The sequence below is a fragment of the Callithrix jacchus genome, chromosome 8 (assembly GCF_049354715.1).
Source record: "Callithrix jacchus isolate 240 chromosome 8, calJac240_pri, whole genome shotgun sequence".
In the NCBI taxonomy this organism is placed as follows: domain Eukaryota; kingdom Metazoa; phylum Chordata; class Mammalia; order Primates; family Cebidae; genus Callithrix; species Callithrix jacchus.
In genome coordinates this window covers 86,327,301-86,344,101 of record NC_133509.1, presented here as the reverse complement: position 1 = coordinate 86,344,101, position 16,801 = coordinate 86,327,301, and the positions used below count along the sequence as shown (strand labels likewise).

Sequence of the window (16,801 nt, the reverse complement as noted above, 5' to 3'; positions counted from 1 at the left end):
TTCCCATACCATTTATTAAACAGGGAACCTTTCCCCATTGCTTGTTTTTGTCCAGTTTGTCAAAGGTCAGAAAAAATATGAAACGCTTCATGAATTTGCATGTCATTTTTGTGCAGGGGCCATGCTAATCTTCTCTGTATTGTTCCAATTTTAGTATATGTGCTGCCGAAGCAAGCACCCGTTCCTCTCTTTTCTTTCTTTTTCTTTTTTTTTTTTAAGATGGAGTTTCAGTCTTGTTGCCAAGGATGGAGTGCAATGGGGCGATCTGGGTTCACTGCAACCTCCACCAGATTCAAATGATTCTCCTGCCTCAGCCTCCAGAGTAGCTGGGATTATAGGCATGTGCCACCACACCCGGCTAATTTTGTATTTTTAATATAGAGATGGGCTTTCTCCATGTTGGTCAGGCTGGTCTTGAACTCCCCACCTCAGGTAATCCGCCCACCTCAGCCTCCCAAAGTACTGGGATTACAGATGTGAGCCACCATGCCTGGACTCCTCTCTTTTCTTTAAAACTCCCTTCGTCAGATTTAACAATAGTTTAGTTTGCCAGATGTCTTTCAAGGTCATTTTTCAGACACTTACATTTAAACATACACATATAATTATGTATCTGACATTTTTATACTACACTAGTGAACTGTATTTTGTCTTTTTGAACATAACGAATGCTGAAGATATTTTAATGTCTGTACATCTTAACCATTTATTATTTTAACTCCTTTATTTTTAACTCCACAATAAGACTGTGCCAGTATTTGACACTTAGATCATATAACATGTTTCTCTTTTCAAATCAATACTGCTAAATTTTTTTATGTTTATTTCTATAGGATAAATATTTAGAAATCAAATTGCTGAGTTGCAAGGTAATTTTATTTAAAATTTTGGTAGAAACTATCAAACTGTTCTACAAAAATGCAGTATTAATTTACACTATGATAAAACATGAAGTTACCTATTTCTTCACACTGTTACAAATACTAGATATTTTGAATCACCTTAACTTGTCAATTTGATAGACAAAAAAAGTCATTATACTAATGTTTGGTTACCTCGTTACTGGTAAGGTTGAACAACATTTCCCATATTTATAAGCTGTTTTAAAATTTTTCCTCTGTGAAATTGCCCATTCATAGATTCCTCTAGTATTTCTACTGTGTTGTTTGGGAGTTTGCAGAATCTCTTAATATGCTATAGATCCAATTATTTGTATTTTGTAAAAATTGTAGATATTTTCCCCATGTCATCTATCTTCAAGTAATGGTATAGTTTTTCAGCCTTTTTTTTGCACTCAAATTTATCAAACTTTTTTGTGTGACTTGGGAGTAATGTATGAATCTTAGGAAAGTTTCCCTACCCTAAACTTTATTACTCTCTAATACTTTGATAGTTTTAATTTTAAAATATTTCTTTATTTTTGTGTAAGGTAAAAGGTTGAGGGTTAGTTTTATTTTTCAAAAGAAAGCATTAACTACTGCATAATCCATCTTTCACTCTGTGATTTTAAATGCTGCCTGTTTCATACACTTAGTTCCCATTTGTAGATTAGTCTGTTCCTGGATTTTTTGTCTGTTACATTGCTCTAAATCAGGGATTGGCGAACTGTAGCCTGTGCGCTAAATCCAGCCTACTGCCTGTTTTTGAAAATAGTTTTATTGGAACACAGCCATGTCATTTGTTTACATATTGATGATGGCTGCTTTCAGGGTGCAATGGCAGAGTTAAAGTAGTTGCAACAGATACTGTATGATGGTGAAGTCAAAATATTTACTCTTTGGCCCTTTATAGGAAAACTTTGCCAGTCCTTGCCCTAAATAGCTATCGTTGTATTAGTATCATTAATAACAGGAACCCTATAGTGTGTTTGCATCTGGAAAGGTAAATATCTCCTCATTGGGTCTATATTTCAAAATATTCTTGGCTATTTCTTGTAATGTCTTTGGGGTAAATTTTACGTTTAATTTACTGATATGGCTGGGTTTAAATGTACCAGGTTTCTATTGTTTTTACTTGTCCTACTTGTTTTTTGACCCTTTTTTCCCTTTTTGTCTGCCTTCTTTTTAGTTTACTAATTTTTTATTTCATTTTATCTCTTATGCCCCTTTGTTTTATTCTTAGGGGTTGCTCTGGAGTTTATAGTATACATCTTTAAGCTATCATAGTCCACCTTTACATAATATTATACCACTTCAAGTATAGCATAAGAAACCTACAACAGTATACTTTCATTTCTTTCTTTCTGCTATTGTGGTGAGACATTTTACTTTTTACATATGTCATAAACCTCAGAATGCATTGTTTTTATTTTTGCTTTAAATAGTCAATTATTTTGTAGAGAGATTTAAAGTACTTTAAAAAAGTTTTGTTTGCCCACAAATTATCATTTCTGGGGCTCTTCATTCTTTGTGTAGATGTAGTTTTTTAATCTGGCTTCTTTTTATTATTAATTTTTTCTGGCCTAAAAGACTTACATTAACATTCCTTGTGCAGATCTGGTATTGAGTTATTTTACCTTTTGTTCACATGAGAAAGTTTTTATTTTATCTTTGTTTTTGGAAGAGATTTTTGCTAGGTATAAAATTCTCAGTCGATAGCACTTTTCTTTCAGTATTTAAAAAGGATTGCTTTTTAAGTTTTGTTAGGCAGGACCAGAGCAATCTAAAGCAATACCCTTGAGTCCTTTATGAGGTGCCCTATGTAGTACAAGGGACTAAAATTGTTTTTGGCCCTGCATGAGCTCCAGGGATGGTTGTGCTCTTTTCTTCTGGTTCACGCCCTGCCTTGGTGCTTTCCTCTCAGGTACTTACAGATCAGCACTCAGCTAAAGGCTGGAGGGGAACTTTCTGTGGATCTTTATGACCTTCTCCTTCACTCTGTACAGCCTCTTTCTCTGGTACTCTGGCCTGTCAACTCTGGCTACTTTGGCCCACCTAAATTGTCAACTCTGCCTTCTCAATTCAGAGAGACTACTGGGACCCATTTAATTTCCTCCTGTCTGTGCTGTGGCCTGGAAACTCTCAGGCTGTGAGATGGGGGCATTGATCATGTTCGCCTTCTTTGGTTTCCTTCTCTGGGGACTACTGAACTGCTGTACCTATTGTCAAATGTCTAAAAAAATTTTTTTCATTTATATTTTTTCTCTTTTTAGTTATTTCATATGGGAGGGTAAAAGTCTCCATCCTTCCATTATGACTGAAGTGTTTCATTTGGGATTTTCATTGGAATTGATGGGAAAACTTGACACTTATCATTCTTCCTTTTAGGGATAGGGTTTTCTGATTTGTTTCAGTCTTCTTTGAAATCCTCCATGGACTTTATGGTCTTAAACATTCCTATTGATGTTGTATTTTAAGGCCCTAATACAGGCTCCTTAGCTTCTCTCTCAAAGCATGTTATTCTTACTCTAGCAATTCAGGAATAGAGTCTAAAGAAGACCCTGGGGCTTCTGCTCCTTAGAGTGACTCCTAGACCTATCCTCTTCCTCCTACCTCTTCAGGTCAGGGGGAAAGGGCCTGTTCTAGCTTACTTTTTCATAATGGCAGAGCAGCTTGAGCAGCTCTGGACTAGAGGGTGTGGATGAGAAAGCAGTGGATGCATCCCTCATAACCCCAAGGGAAAGCTGGCTTAAGTTGCATGGCTGCCTGAAGCTTTCTTCTACTGTTATCCACAGTAGGGCATGAATGTACTATGAGAAATAAAACCTGAAGACTGAACTGTTGATCTACAGGGGGTGCTAGCATCTCTATCTGGTTGTGGTGTCACTCCACCTACCTTGTTTATGTTGTCGGCCTGCCTCTTTGACAGATGGTTACTAATACACAGAAAAAAATAATCTCTAATAATGTCTCTGGGCTAAATAGGCATTTATGGGCTAATTAGGGAGGCTGGGGATATGTGTTCTAAATGTCAAACAACCAATTTAGAAGCAAAGTTGGAAATGAGTCTTCCTTCCTAAATTGGGAACTATATGTTCTTATGAAATCCATCTCACAGTAATGACAGTAATAAATTGAGGAGCCCTCAGCTGACTAGAGTTGACAGTAGATGGGTAAACACCCATCCTAAGTAATGAGTTGGTTAATTATAGCTGTGCCATGTTCATAGACCTTCAATTAATCTCTTGAGAAAATATAACTTTATCACCTACAATGGCTCATAGCATCTAAGCAGGACTTTTCAGAGGTCAGGCTTCTCCAATAACTCAAAATACAAGTCTTAGAAATCAAAGAGCTGGGTGGAATTTAGCTTACTTATTTTCATTATACCTCTGTGTGGGGATCAACTTGTATAAAGCACTAGAGAAATGACAAGGCAAATACAAGAATGATAGGGAGGAGATTTTGAAATATTTTACTGCACTCACATTATCCCACCCTCATACTTAGCCAAAGTCATATGTAACACCCTGATCTCTAGAATGTGGGGGTATTCAGACTTTGTGAAAGGGTGAGTTGACTGGCTCACTCAAACATTACTCCACTCTCTGACAGCCTTATTGGCAAAAGAAAACAATGTCATTCTGACAAAATGCCATATACCTGGACACTCTGGAGACCTAAGCCATCCTAACTGTAGATCATGCTAATTCAGGGTAGATAGCCTGGCTGATCTCTATGGCTCAAACTCATGTTATAGAGCCATGCTAACATGAGGTATAGAGCTATAGAGCCAGGGTTGCAACCCTGATACACATTAGCATCACTTACAGAACCACCCGAAGACCAAATATATCAGAAAATTGGGGCTGGGACCCAGGCATTCTAGGTCATTCTAATGTGCAGCCAGGGTTGAGAACCACTGCTGTAGATTAACTGTGGCCATTGTGCCAATTTTTAACGTTCAACACATTTATCAAGAGTGGACTTTAATTCATATTATAAAGCAGTACTTCACTCTAGTCTTCCCAAGGACTTTGCCAAGTAAGGGAAGATTGCCTATTTCTCTGGTAGCATTAGGAAATGACCTTTTGTTTTTAACACATTCCTTTGGTTCTGCTTCTGAATCTTTTCCTTTTCTCTCTGCTACCAATCCCTCAGTTCAGACCCTCATCATCTTCCAACTGCCTCCCAACCTTCTGTCAGCATTGCTCCCATTATTTCTCTCAAGCCCCAAACACATGTCTCTTCCTTTTATAGCTCCCTTCAGTGGCTCCCTGCTGTCCAGAAAAAAACTCAGTGTCCTCATTTGGGTGTCCAAGGCTTTCATGGCTAGATTGCAGCATGATTACTCAAGCCAAAAAACCCCTTGGGGTTCTTGCAGGTACTTGACTGGCCACTGTTATCTTCACCTTCTAAGCTTTTGCTTGGATAGTTTGTGCCTTACTCCATCCTGCCAGAAGTCCCCACGCAGGTGGCAAGTTGCAAGTCGTCTTTCCAGTAAAACCTCTGATCTTCCTGCTTCCCCTTTCTCACCTTTCAGGTCTTTACTGCCTCTCAGTATAGAGAGCATATATATGCTTTGTAAATGTCTGGCACACAGTAGATGCTAAAAAAAAAAAAATTACCAAGTTAGCAAATAAATTTCATTTATTACATTATCAAAATTTGAGTCTGTCTTCCCTGTTATGTTCTGATCTTTAAGGGCTGTAGGTAACAAGGTGTATATAGTTTAAAAAAAAGAAAGAAAGAAAGGCTTTTGGAGAAAAGTTTGGGTTTAAAACTCTGCTCTACCAGTCACTAGCTATAGAATCTTGGGCAAGTTTAACTGTTTCCTCAGCTGTGAAATGAGGGTGACAACTCCTTGAAGGGTTTTGAGGATTAGAATATTAGACATATAGTAGGTACCAAGTATTTTCTTTCCTGGACTCAAATCAGCATTTACCAGATACTCTGCAAAATTCACGAGTAACACTCAGCTGGAAAACATTTGTTTTAGACTGTATAAATCCAAATGGTCTATTTCACAAAAGTTAAATGTTAGATCTGACAGCCCTCCTTTTTCCCACCTAGTCATCAGGGGCATACCAAACCATTAACTTATTTAATTCTCCAAACAGTCCCTTGAATTATTATCTCCATTTTATGGCCAAGAAAAGTGGAGCAAAGAGAAGGCAATGGATTTCCCTTCGGAAAAAGATCTGGAGCTTTTCAGAATCCTGTTGACTGACTCTCAGCTCTGGGCTCTCTTCTTAATGCCATGCTGCCCTCATGTTCAGTCTTGTGAATACATGCTTTTAAATGCAACCATTTGTTTATTTTATAATTAAATTAACAGTCCAATGATGATGGTTTCCAGGGTGTAAGTTAAAGTAGTTAATGAAAATATTTCTTTTTAAAGAAGAGTTTTTTTCAGTTGCATAATTTGGATTGAATAGTTACTGACTACCACAACCTCCTGGAAGCTTGATTCATTCACCTGTAACTAAGAATAGTAACAGTACCTGCCTTATGGGATATGAGGATTAAATGACTTAACACATGCAATCTGAATACACGTGCAACTGGGTCTGGCACATGGTAGTACTCAGCATCAGCTATTACCATCATCGCCACCAAGACTGTTTTGCCTGGAATTCTCTCACATGGAACCTTGTTGTCCTTTACTGTGCTCATTACAGCAAAGAACATGAAGAACACACTGTTGCTCCTTAATGCGTCTCAATTAATTGAGAGCTCTAACAATCAAAAAGGCAATTTAAAGGCAAAAAAGTAACTTTATTGAGTACTAGTCTTACCATGAAACATCTATAAGAAATAATTACAAAATAATGCAGCTTTTTTTTTTTTTTACATACTTTTGGTATCATCTTGATATGATGATCCTTTCACAGAAAGGATTATTTACAGTTTATGTAGATATAAAGCTCACTGTTACAAATACAAATGTAGGTTTGCAGAGGCAATATATACCAAATGGGTATACTGACTAGCAATAATATGTCAGAAATGCAGAATAAATAACAGCTTTATATTTTTCTTTTCCTTTTTATTTTTAAAAACAATTTCCAAATACAAAATATGGATTATTCAAAGTGGATTTTTCATATACATATATATAATTCTGCTGCAAACAGTGGATCAAAAAGCAAAAGTGTTCTTAGCATGTTTCATTTTTGAAAACCAACAGGACTATTTATAAATCCAATTAGAAAGAGCATGTGCAAAACCACCAACAATGCCAGCAAAACCTTACAGATCTGATTTTGGTTGAAGTAGAGAGAAAATAAAGCATAAAGCAGTACCTGTTTATAGTAATTAAATATGTTTTTCCTTTTATCTTTCCTTCTTAAATATGTCTTTTTTTTTTTTTTTTTTTTTTAAGGTTTGCAAGAAACTCTAAGGGCTAAGGAAATGCACTGCATTATGATCTGGGCTCCTTAGAGTACAACCTCATCAGGCTTAAACATCATCCATAAGAAATGGTGGATTACTTAATGACTTTTAAGTAAAACAGTCATTAAATGATCCTTTCATACTTTGATCCTTTTATGCAGACTGAGATACTTCCATACATTTCAGTATCTGCAACTTTGGTTCTATTAAAGCATTTGATAAAAGCAAAATAGTTTTGTGACCGCAGAACTCAACACAACTTTTTTCCTTTTAAAGTGTCAGGTGAACCTAATGTGACAAGGCATTTTTGCATACACATCTGAGACCCAGCACAGGAGGGGCAGGCAGCACAGGCGTGCATGCTCCCGCTCACCATTTGTTGTGTAATACTGACTCCCAGCCACGGGTAACACTGCTTGTTCCGCTGTACCCTAAATCTACTTGGTTACCTGAAAACATAACTTTGTATAAAAATATGATTGTTTCTTTAGAAAATAATATATAGTTTCTTTTAATAAAACCTGGCAGATAGAAAAAAATGGTATATCAAAATATGGTAAACAAATGTTGTAAAATACTAAATCATTAAAAATATCTTATAGAAAGACATTGTGCTATGAAGTTCTCTCCTGAAGTATGAGCAATGTTTTTACTGTACATCAAAAGATTGATAAATTCACTCCCCTGACTTGGTTTCATTATGTATTGTTACAGCAGCACAGCAGGTAACTGTCTTAAAAATGGCCCTTTCTCATACACTACATCTTCTGTACACCTTTACTTCAAAATTAACAAAAGACACCCCTGGGATCAGTGGTTTTCAACTCTGTTGCATATTAGCTCCATCTGGAGAACTTTCAAAAAAAAGGCAATTCTACCTGGGTCCCACCACAAGAGAATGATATAATCAGACTGGTGGGAGACTCAGTCATTATTTTTTAAAAGCTCCCCACGCCACATTCTGTTATACAATCAGTGTTGAGAATCATGGCCAAAGGCACATGAGGAAACAGTCATTCTTAACTCTTATGTATATCAACTGATTGTCTGCAGGTATCATTCATTCAGTGACATATTCTCAATCTTAAGTAATTCCACGTATAAAAGATAGTCATGGAAGCCAAAATGAAGACATAGTAAGCTTTAAACACATATAAACATACACAATCCCATGTATTTATATATATATAATATATACATAGAATATTTTGGTAAAGCAGAAACTAGCATTGCCATGATTTTTTCTTGATAATTAAACAAAGCATCACCAAGCACCAATGTTTTCTAAGACATTTTACATAGTTTTAACAGACACGGGTTTTGTAAACTCCACCAAATGCATTACAACATGAACATAATTCATCTGTTACTTGGATGAGGAACTCAACTGAATCCTGGAGATTTCTCGAAGATCACAGAAGAGGACATGGCACTGAGCGGGGTGAAGGAATCACAGGCATCACAGCATATGCACTTCTGGTTTTCTGGTTATTGCTTAATTCATGTCTTGACTCTGCATAGGTGCTTCCATCATGTACGTATCTTTGGCTTGCTACAACCTCATGATTTTGACCACTCCATCAGTGTTCACTTTGGGACAGCCTCAGGGAGGAAGCAATGGCTATATAGAACAACCGTCTCTCTGTTAAAAGAAGAATCTTCCTGCTTTCCTCTCCCAAACCATGAGCATTTTATGAGGGAGTGGTAAAAAAATTTACAAGCCAACAAATAAATCTAACATCTTTCATGTGATAAAAAATGTAATTTACATGTAGCTGAACTAAAAAGCATCAGATGAGCAAACGTACCACACTCCAATATTCTGAAGGCATCGTAATCAGTAAAACGCACTTCCTTCCAAAGGAGCAATGGGCTTCTGGGCACTTTTCTTGCTGTATATTTTCTGTAGTTCTTCTTCTTCTGTGTAATACTTAAAGTGCAATTGTTTCAAGGCTTTTGTTTCCATCATCACAAATATTATAAAGAAAGAGCTATGCTTAGGGTGAAGAAGATATGGCACAAGTAATACGTAAAGAACCCACGATTTTCGCATCCTCTAGCAAACAGTAAGTTGCCTGTACAGCTGCACACAGATGGACTTTATACAACAAACTCTGGAACTTCATCATGAGTGAGATCCAGAGAAAAGTATTTGCTGGTTCTTTTTACTGGAAAAGCATCTTGGATGTTGATGCACTGCTGAGCCAAATAACTGTTGCAATAGAGGCCTTCCTCATCCAGTTCGTGGCCACATCCAAAGGTGTAACTCTGAGCAGTGTCCTGACACAGACCTGCAATGCGCAGGAAGTCTTTCTGATAAAGTCTGATGTCATCAAGGCTCAAGCTGTGTCGATCGGTGGAGGTCTTTGGTTTCCGACATATAGTCTGCAAGGTAAGGGAAGGTTGAAATGACTTTATAGACTAAAGTGAAAGGTTCGACTATTTGCCTTGTATAGAGAAATGCTACAGAACCACAAAAGGTTAAGTAATCCTTATATGTTAGAAAGTGGTTTCCAATCTGTGGTTTCAGGGCCCTAGGGGGAAATACACCATCACCACCACCTCCACCAGAAATAGCAGCTAACATTTACCAAGCAATTACTATGTGCAAGGCCCTGACCTAAACACTCGGCATGCCATTAACTCATTTAATCTTCCTAACAGTCCTAGGAAGCAGGCACTATCGCTCTTCTCATTTTACGGATAAATAATCCAAAGCACAGAGATGCAAATGTAACAGGAGTCCAACTAACCTTAGCATTTCAGAGATCAAGCAATTATCTTGAAATAAGGCCATACAGGTAAAGATATGGTTTCTTTTGTTTATTTTTTTTCACTAGGATATGGCAATTCAATGTGGCAATACTTTTAGACCAAGATGTTATTATTTTAATAAGAAATGGGAAAATAAACCAATTATCATTAAGAAACATAGTTTTGGTTTTTAAAAGCCAGAATTCTTGGGTTGAATATAAAGTGTTCTTTGTGCTGGGCTGAATATATAGTGTTCTTGGTGTTGAAGAGGCTGGGAGGCAGGCACCAGGACTCAGTTCCCCAAGACAAGGGCGTGGGATTCTGCCAAATGCTGTACACAGTAGGGGGCAGACTTTTATTATTCCAAGAGGTGGTATTGATGGAAAATAGAAATGGGTTAAAAGTGGTTCTGACAATTAATGAATGGAAAATATTTAATGGGTTATTTAAGGAAACCAGCCATTACATCCTTAAATTTTGCTGCTTACCACCACAAAGGACAACCCTGTTAGAATAAAATGCAATTTTTGCTAAAGGTAAAAGTTCCAGAAGCACATTTTACTAGGAAGTGTCACATCTGAGTGATCCCTTGTGTTGATGTAGTCTTTAAAGGCTCCAATGGGATTTCACACATAGAATCATCTGGTCATTCCCACAAACCCTCAAGGAAGGCACACAATGTTTTCCTCATGATGTAGGTGTGGAATCTGACTATCAGCTCTGCCCCAGAAGCATCTAAGAGTAGATTATTCATTGGAGTTTTCAGAAAAATATTTCATAAACATCATTTTCACATTATGGTTACTTCAGTGGAAATAAAAGAAAGAAAAGACGTAAGAGAAAAAAAGGGAAGAAAGAGGAGGAGAAAAGTAGGGGACAAGGAGAGCCAGAATGCAAATGAAAAAAGAGAAACATACACAGAACGGAAAAAAAAGAGAGAAAGGCAGGAGGGAAGACATGCTCTGGAAGTAGAGCCATCAGTCATACATTACATCCAAATGCTGAAACCATGAGTTTCATAGTATTTTATCTATATTGTTGGACATTTAATAGTTTAACCAGTGATCTCAGGTTGTCAAATGCTCTAGGCATAGCATACTTTGAAAATTAAATCTGAATGGAATAACCAGAGTGTGGAAACATTTCTGCCAGAACACACTGACAAAAATATTATTCTCCCAGGTTGAAAACAAGCAACACACACAAAGACACATACATGTGTGCACATGTGGTTCACTTGAGGTCTGAAGATCACAGGCTACCCAACCATATTAAGTGTGAAGCAAAATATATAAAGTAAAAAATCAGTCAACTCAAAGATAAGCAGAACTAGCAAATAAGATGGAAATAAATTCAGAATAAAGCTAGAATGTACGTATCTAGGAAGAATCACTTCCTTAGGGTTTTTAATTTTTTCTCATTTGTATAAATGTAAGTATAAGTTAATACTTAAAATTTTCTATAATTTATTTTCCTAATTTATGTTTCTCAATTCCTTTAATACCTGTGGAAGAGAATCAGTACTCTGGCCACGAAGCTTAACAACTGTTTCTGAAGAGCTCGAGGTGGAAGAACCAATTTCTTTCACAATCAACCCTGAAATAAAACACAGAGATATAAACAACAAATACTTCAAATTATTCACACCTTTTGCCATATATTCTGACATATTGCTATCAGGAATGAAAAATCCAATATTAACCATTACCAAAAAGTCTCACTGTGGCTCTCTGATGGCAGACAACCAGGACAGCACACACTCTCTCTCATCTTACAGTAAATAGAGGTTATTGAGTAGGGTTAGCGTGTAGGAAGATGTTTAGAGTCTGAATTATCTAAAACAAACTTTTAATTAAGCTATTTATGATGAAGTTAGAGATAAAAAGCAAAGACTATAGGTGTAAAGCAGCCTTTTTACTGCATCTCATAAAGCTTCCTCTCCTCCCCTTTCTATACAGCAGCAGCATTAAACTTTATCCTTACTGAGCACATGCCTCTAGATTTGGTTTGGCTTGGATATATAGTGATGAATTGTGGGGGCTCTGGCCTCTGAAGTCAGACAGATCTGGCTGGATCTCGGCCCAGACAAGTAATTAGCCATATATCCTGGCTGGTTACTTAGCCTCTCAGTGTCTCAGTCTCCTTGTATAAAATGGGGCCAATAACAACACCTGCCCGCTAGTTTTAATGATTACACAGTGAACACATGAAAGGGTGAGGTACAGTCACTATACATGGATACACTTAGTTCACAGCAGCTCTTTTTGGCTGATGGGACACTTGGCACATACCTCCTGCAGCAGATCCCACTGGCAGGAGACAAACCAGGAGGCCACGTGAAAAATTCAGTACTGGGTCTTTGAGAATAGAGCCTCTACCCTAATCACCTCAGCATGCGGCGGAAACCCACTAAAATTTCAGAAGCAGAAATCCAGGGCTGACACTCCCCTATGTGACTGGCATGTGAGTGAAGCATTTAGAAAAACATGTCTCAGAAGGTAAAATTACCAATAAGAACTACTGGTGTACGTGAACATGGCTGAAATTTTTCTTGCCAATAGATGAAGCAAATGTACTACAGGTCAAGCCCTAGAACCATAAAGCCAATGGCTACTTAAAAAAAAAAATACGTCCCCATCTTCCAAAATAAAAAACCTTAAGTAATGTGATTCTTATTCAAGTACTGCTAGTAGTCTACAGAATGACTTTTTGTGTTCAATCCCTTAACTCTTTAGAAACATTTCATAATGACTTAGTGTCTAGCATAAGCCATCAATATATTAAGTATTCAATAATTAGTTCAACTGAAACATGAAGACATTCCTGGTTTACAAGTAGACTATTTATCTATTTACGAAACAGAGTCTTGCTCTGTCGCCAGGCTGGAGTGCAGTGGTATAATCTCAGCTCACTGCAACCTCCGCCTCCCAGGTTCAAGCAATTCTCCTGCCTCAGCTTCCCAAGTAGCTGGGACTACAGGTGTGTGCTGCCACGCCCTGCTAATTTTTGTACTTTTAGTAGAGATGGGGTTTCACAAGTTGGCTAGGATGGTCTCGATCTCTTGACCTCATGATCTGCCCGCCTTGGCCTCCCAAAGTGCTGGGATTACAGGCATGAGCCACCATGCCAGCCTACAAGTAGACACTTTAAAAACTCAGGTGATGACCAGATCTGGTGGGTCACGCCTGTAATCCCAGCACTTTGGGAGGCCAAGGCAGGTGGATCACCTGAGGTCAGACGTTCAAGACCAGCCTGACCAACATGGTCATCTCTACTAAGAATATAAAATTAGCTGGGTGTGGTGGCACATGCCTGTAATCACAGCTACTCTGGAGGCTGAAAGAGGAAAATCACTTGAACATGGAGGTGGAGGTTGCAGTGAGCTGAGATTGTGCCATTGCACTTCATCCAGCCTGGGCAATAACAGTGAAACTCCTCTTAAAAAAAAAAAAAGAAAAAGAAACTTAGGTGATACTCATGTGTTAAGGGTCAGTAAAAACTGCTTTAGTAGAGGATCTAGAACAATATCTTCTAAAGAGCATTAAAACAAATCATCATAGAGACACGTGGACTTGGGTCTGTGTGCACTGGTTGGCAATTGGCATGGTTCCTTTTGGATTTCCTGGTAAATGTGCCCTCATGTATCATGCCTGTAAAGGGTCTTCTCCAAACCCAGACCCACCATTGGGAAAGTCAGCAATGAGCTGGTGCTCAAAACACTGAACCAACTCCTATCAAACTCCGTAAGAATGAAAGACAGAGAGGTACTCTTCACCACTACTCAGTCTTAGGCTGAGGGTGCTTATTCACTTATTTATTTTTTTGAAAGATATGGAATGCTTCACAAATTTGCACGTCATCCTTACACAGGGGCCATGCTAATCTTCTCTGTATCACTGCAACTTTAGTATATGTGCTGACAAGGCAAGCATTTAGCTGAATGTTTTATAAGCAACATTTAAATGCTCAAATTGTAGAGAATGTGGGAAACTAGGATGATGTAAGAAATAAAATAATCCATCTCTACAACCCTAACATCCAAAGAAAAGGCTATTAATAGTTTTATGTGTTTTTTAAATACACAAACATTCTTATTTTTAAAGCAGATTTTACACAATTTCTACTGCTTACCTTAACTATCTTACGTTATTAAATATTGTTTGAAAATCTCAAATTTAATGGTTATATACGATTGTATGAATATGTGATAATTTAACCACTTGTTCCTTTTTTTTTGTTGACAGAGTCTCACTTTGTCACCCAGGATGGAATGCAGGGGCGCGATCTCAGCTCATTGCAACCTCCACTTCCCGGGTTCAAGTGATTCTCTTGCCCCAGTCTCCCACGTAGCTGGGATTACAGGCCCGTGCCACCATGCCAAGCTAATTTTTGGGGTATTTTTAGTAGAGATGGGGTTTCATCATGTTGGCCAGGCTGGTCTCCAATTCCTGACCTCAGGTAATCCACCCGCCTCGGCATCCCAAAGTGCTGGGATTATAGGTATGAGCCACTGAGCCTGGCCTTACCACACATTCTTTAATTTAAAAAAAATAACAGTTCAATAAACATTTTCATATATAAATGTTCTTAAACAGTCATCCTTTTAACTTAAATTTTATTTCTATTTAAAATTTACAGTGATAAAAATTAATGCAGAAACATATAAATGCAAAATGTAGGTCAGCCTCCCTAATATTCCCCTTCCCAGAGGCACTGTGGCACACAGTTTTTAGACCATTTCCTTTCCACAAACATATATACATAGAGCTATCTATGGACCTAAAATGTGCATATAATTGTGAATGTTATAAGTAATTTAAATTAAAATGTAAAGCAAATGGGCAAAAAGGGGCCAAGTTTGCTATCTGAACTCTAAGCATGTTTAGAGCAACCAGCCTGAGGAGTCAGTGTTGGTCAGAGAGTGATTCTCTGCAGCCAGAGGCAGAGAATGTTCCTGGCAGAAGATCTGGAGGCCAGGGTTCTGCTGGGTTAGCAAATGGAATTCTGAAACAAAGGATGCCTCCTGCTCTTGAGGACTAAGTGCCAGAATGGTGGTTGAGTGTGTATCGGTCTGGTTCCTCTCTGATTTCCAGTGCCTGGCACCTGGAGGAAGAGGCTAAATGAGCATCGGGGCTGCGGATTTGCCAGAGCAGGGACAGGCCACCCCAGTGGGGAACTTCATTCAATCGCAGCTGGAAGGAACCATCAATAGTGTTGGTTGTTGAGGCATATTTCTCTAGAAAACAGACTGATTCATGATGTGTGACAACAGCAGCTAGATGCGGCTGACGTCTATAAACAAACTCACACTGGCATTTTTTAAAGATAGTTATCTTACATGTGACAGAATATTGTATATTATATAACTATAATAGGATTATAGTGAATGCATGTTTTCTAGAAGAATTTATACAAATATGGAATTTAGGAGTATCTCTTTAGGTCAACCCATTTTGACACTTTTCCTCCCAGACTCCTCTACCGGTATAACAGAGTGGGAAAAACAAAAAACAAAAAAACAAACCCGGAGGCCTACTTCTGTTTCTAGCCATGTAGAATTTTCCCTCTTTGAATTATAGGAAAGGAGGCCAGACTGAAGAGGTCTACAGGCCTTCCAGCTACATTATATGATTCTCAACATAGCCTAACAGAGAGAGAACCCTATTGTACAACTACCTTTTGTCCAAAGTGTGGAGAAGAAAATGCTAATTCCCAATTCTGGGTGGTTCTCCTCTTCCCTTTTTTCCACAGAAGGCACAGGATTCTGCAGCTTATGATACTGACCTGGAGAGGCTCTTAGTGCAGCCCAGTCTCTGATCTAGAGCACCCAGCCCACCCCTTCTATTTTCTGAGGCAGGGTTTTTCAGTCCTGGATAACCTGCTACTAAGGAAGAAGAACTTCTGTAAGAGCTCACCAGAGTGTCCGTTCAGCTTCTGTGACAGGAGCATGTCCTCCGTGATGTAGATGCACATGTCTGGGCTGACTTCCAGAGACTCTTCATTCATCTGCTCCAGGTCCCGGGGGTCATCAACCAACATCTCTATTTCTGACACAGAATAAGGAAAAGACAGTTAATGACAAAAAGGAAAATGGCCACCATAATATACAACCATATTTTGTGGGTGGCTAGGTAATTATTCATATTTGAAAATAAATTTGCCAATAAGACTCCAATGGGAAACTCCAGGGACAATTCTCAACAGCTGCTACTTGTTCTTTCTTATAGGATTGCTGTATTATCTACATGTTTTCTAATACTATAATTTGCCAATTATTCTGTATTTTTTAAGAAGAAAAACTATACTACCTTGCTGCAATAACAAAGGACAAACCGAAACTGATGGGCCATTTGCCTGATGCCAAAGTAAGGCTCATTGACACAAGCAGATGAGAAGTTCGCAAAGCCCCCCATGTCCCATGGTTGCCTACTCTCAAGGGCACTGAGTGACTTGAGATCCACACAAATTCTATAGAAACCAAAGAGATGGTCTGCACTTTAACAGAGTCTGTCTTTTCCCTCAAGCCTGAGTGCTATAGCACTTATTTGAGACAGAAAAATAATATAAAAGAGGAACATGAATATTAACTTTGGCTGAGATAAGCCAGAGGATTCATCTTATCTCCTTAACACTAAGTTCCTATCAGCCAGGTGCTATATTTATCTTCTCTATAGTTCTGGATACATGGGAGGCACTTAAGAAAAACATTACTAAGTAACTCAATGGCATGGGCTCCAATCTTTATTTTGTGGGGAGAGGTTGAGAAGTTCAAG

General features: G+C 38.2%; 1 protein-coding gene and 2 non-coding genes across 4 annotated transcripts in view; all 3 read right to left on the bottom strand.

The window, feature by feature from the left end:
- Window positions 1-71: 71 nt before the first annotated feature.
- Window positions 72-178, bottom strand: LOC118145233 (U6 spliceosomal RNA). Its single transcript, XR_004730361.1, has one exon. It is a non-coding gene; the product is annotated as a U6 spliceosomal RNA (small nuclear RNA).
- Window positions 179-6,635: 6,457 nt separating this feature from the next.
- The window catches only part of FRMD6 (FERM domain containing 6), a 43,665-nt gene continuing 33,499 nt past the window's right edge, over window positions 6,636-16,801 (bottom strand). For both annotated transcript variants that reach the window (XM_035260510.3, XM_035260514.3), the window contains exons 11-13: window positions 15,944-16,075; window positions 11,533-11,624; window positions 6,636-9,659 (exon numbers count right to left, since the gene is read on the bottom strand). In XM_035260510.3, the coding sequence (XP_035116401.3) occupies window positions 9,375-9,659; window positions 11,533-11,624; window positions 15,944-16,075 (509 nt within the window). In that variant the 3' untranslated portion in view covers window positions 6,636-9,374. The remainder of the gene's footprint in view (window positions 9,660-11,532; window positions 11,625-15,943; window positions 16,076-16,801) is intronic.
- On the bottom strand, window positions 13,854-13,960 carry LOC118145259 (U6 spliceosomal RNA). The gene has a single exon (XR_004730387.2). It is a non-coding gene; the product is annotated as a U6 spliceosomal RNA (small nuclear RNA).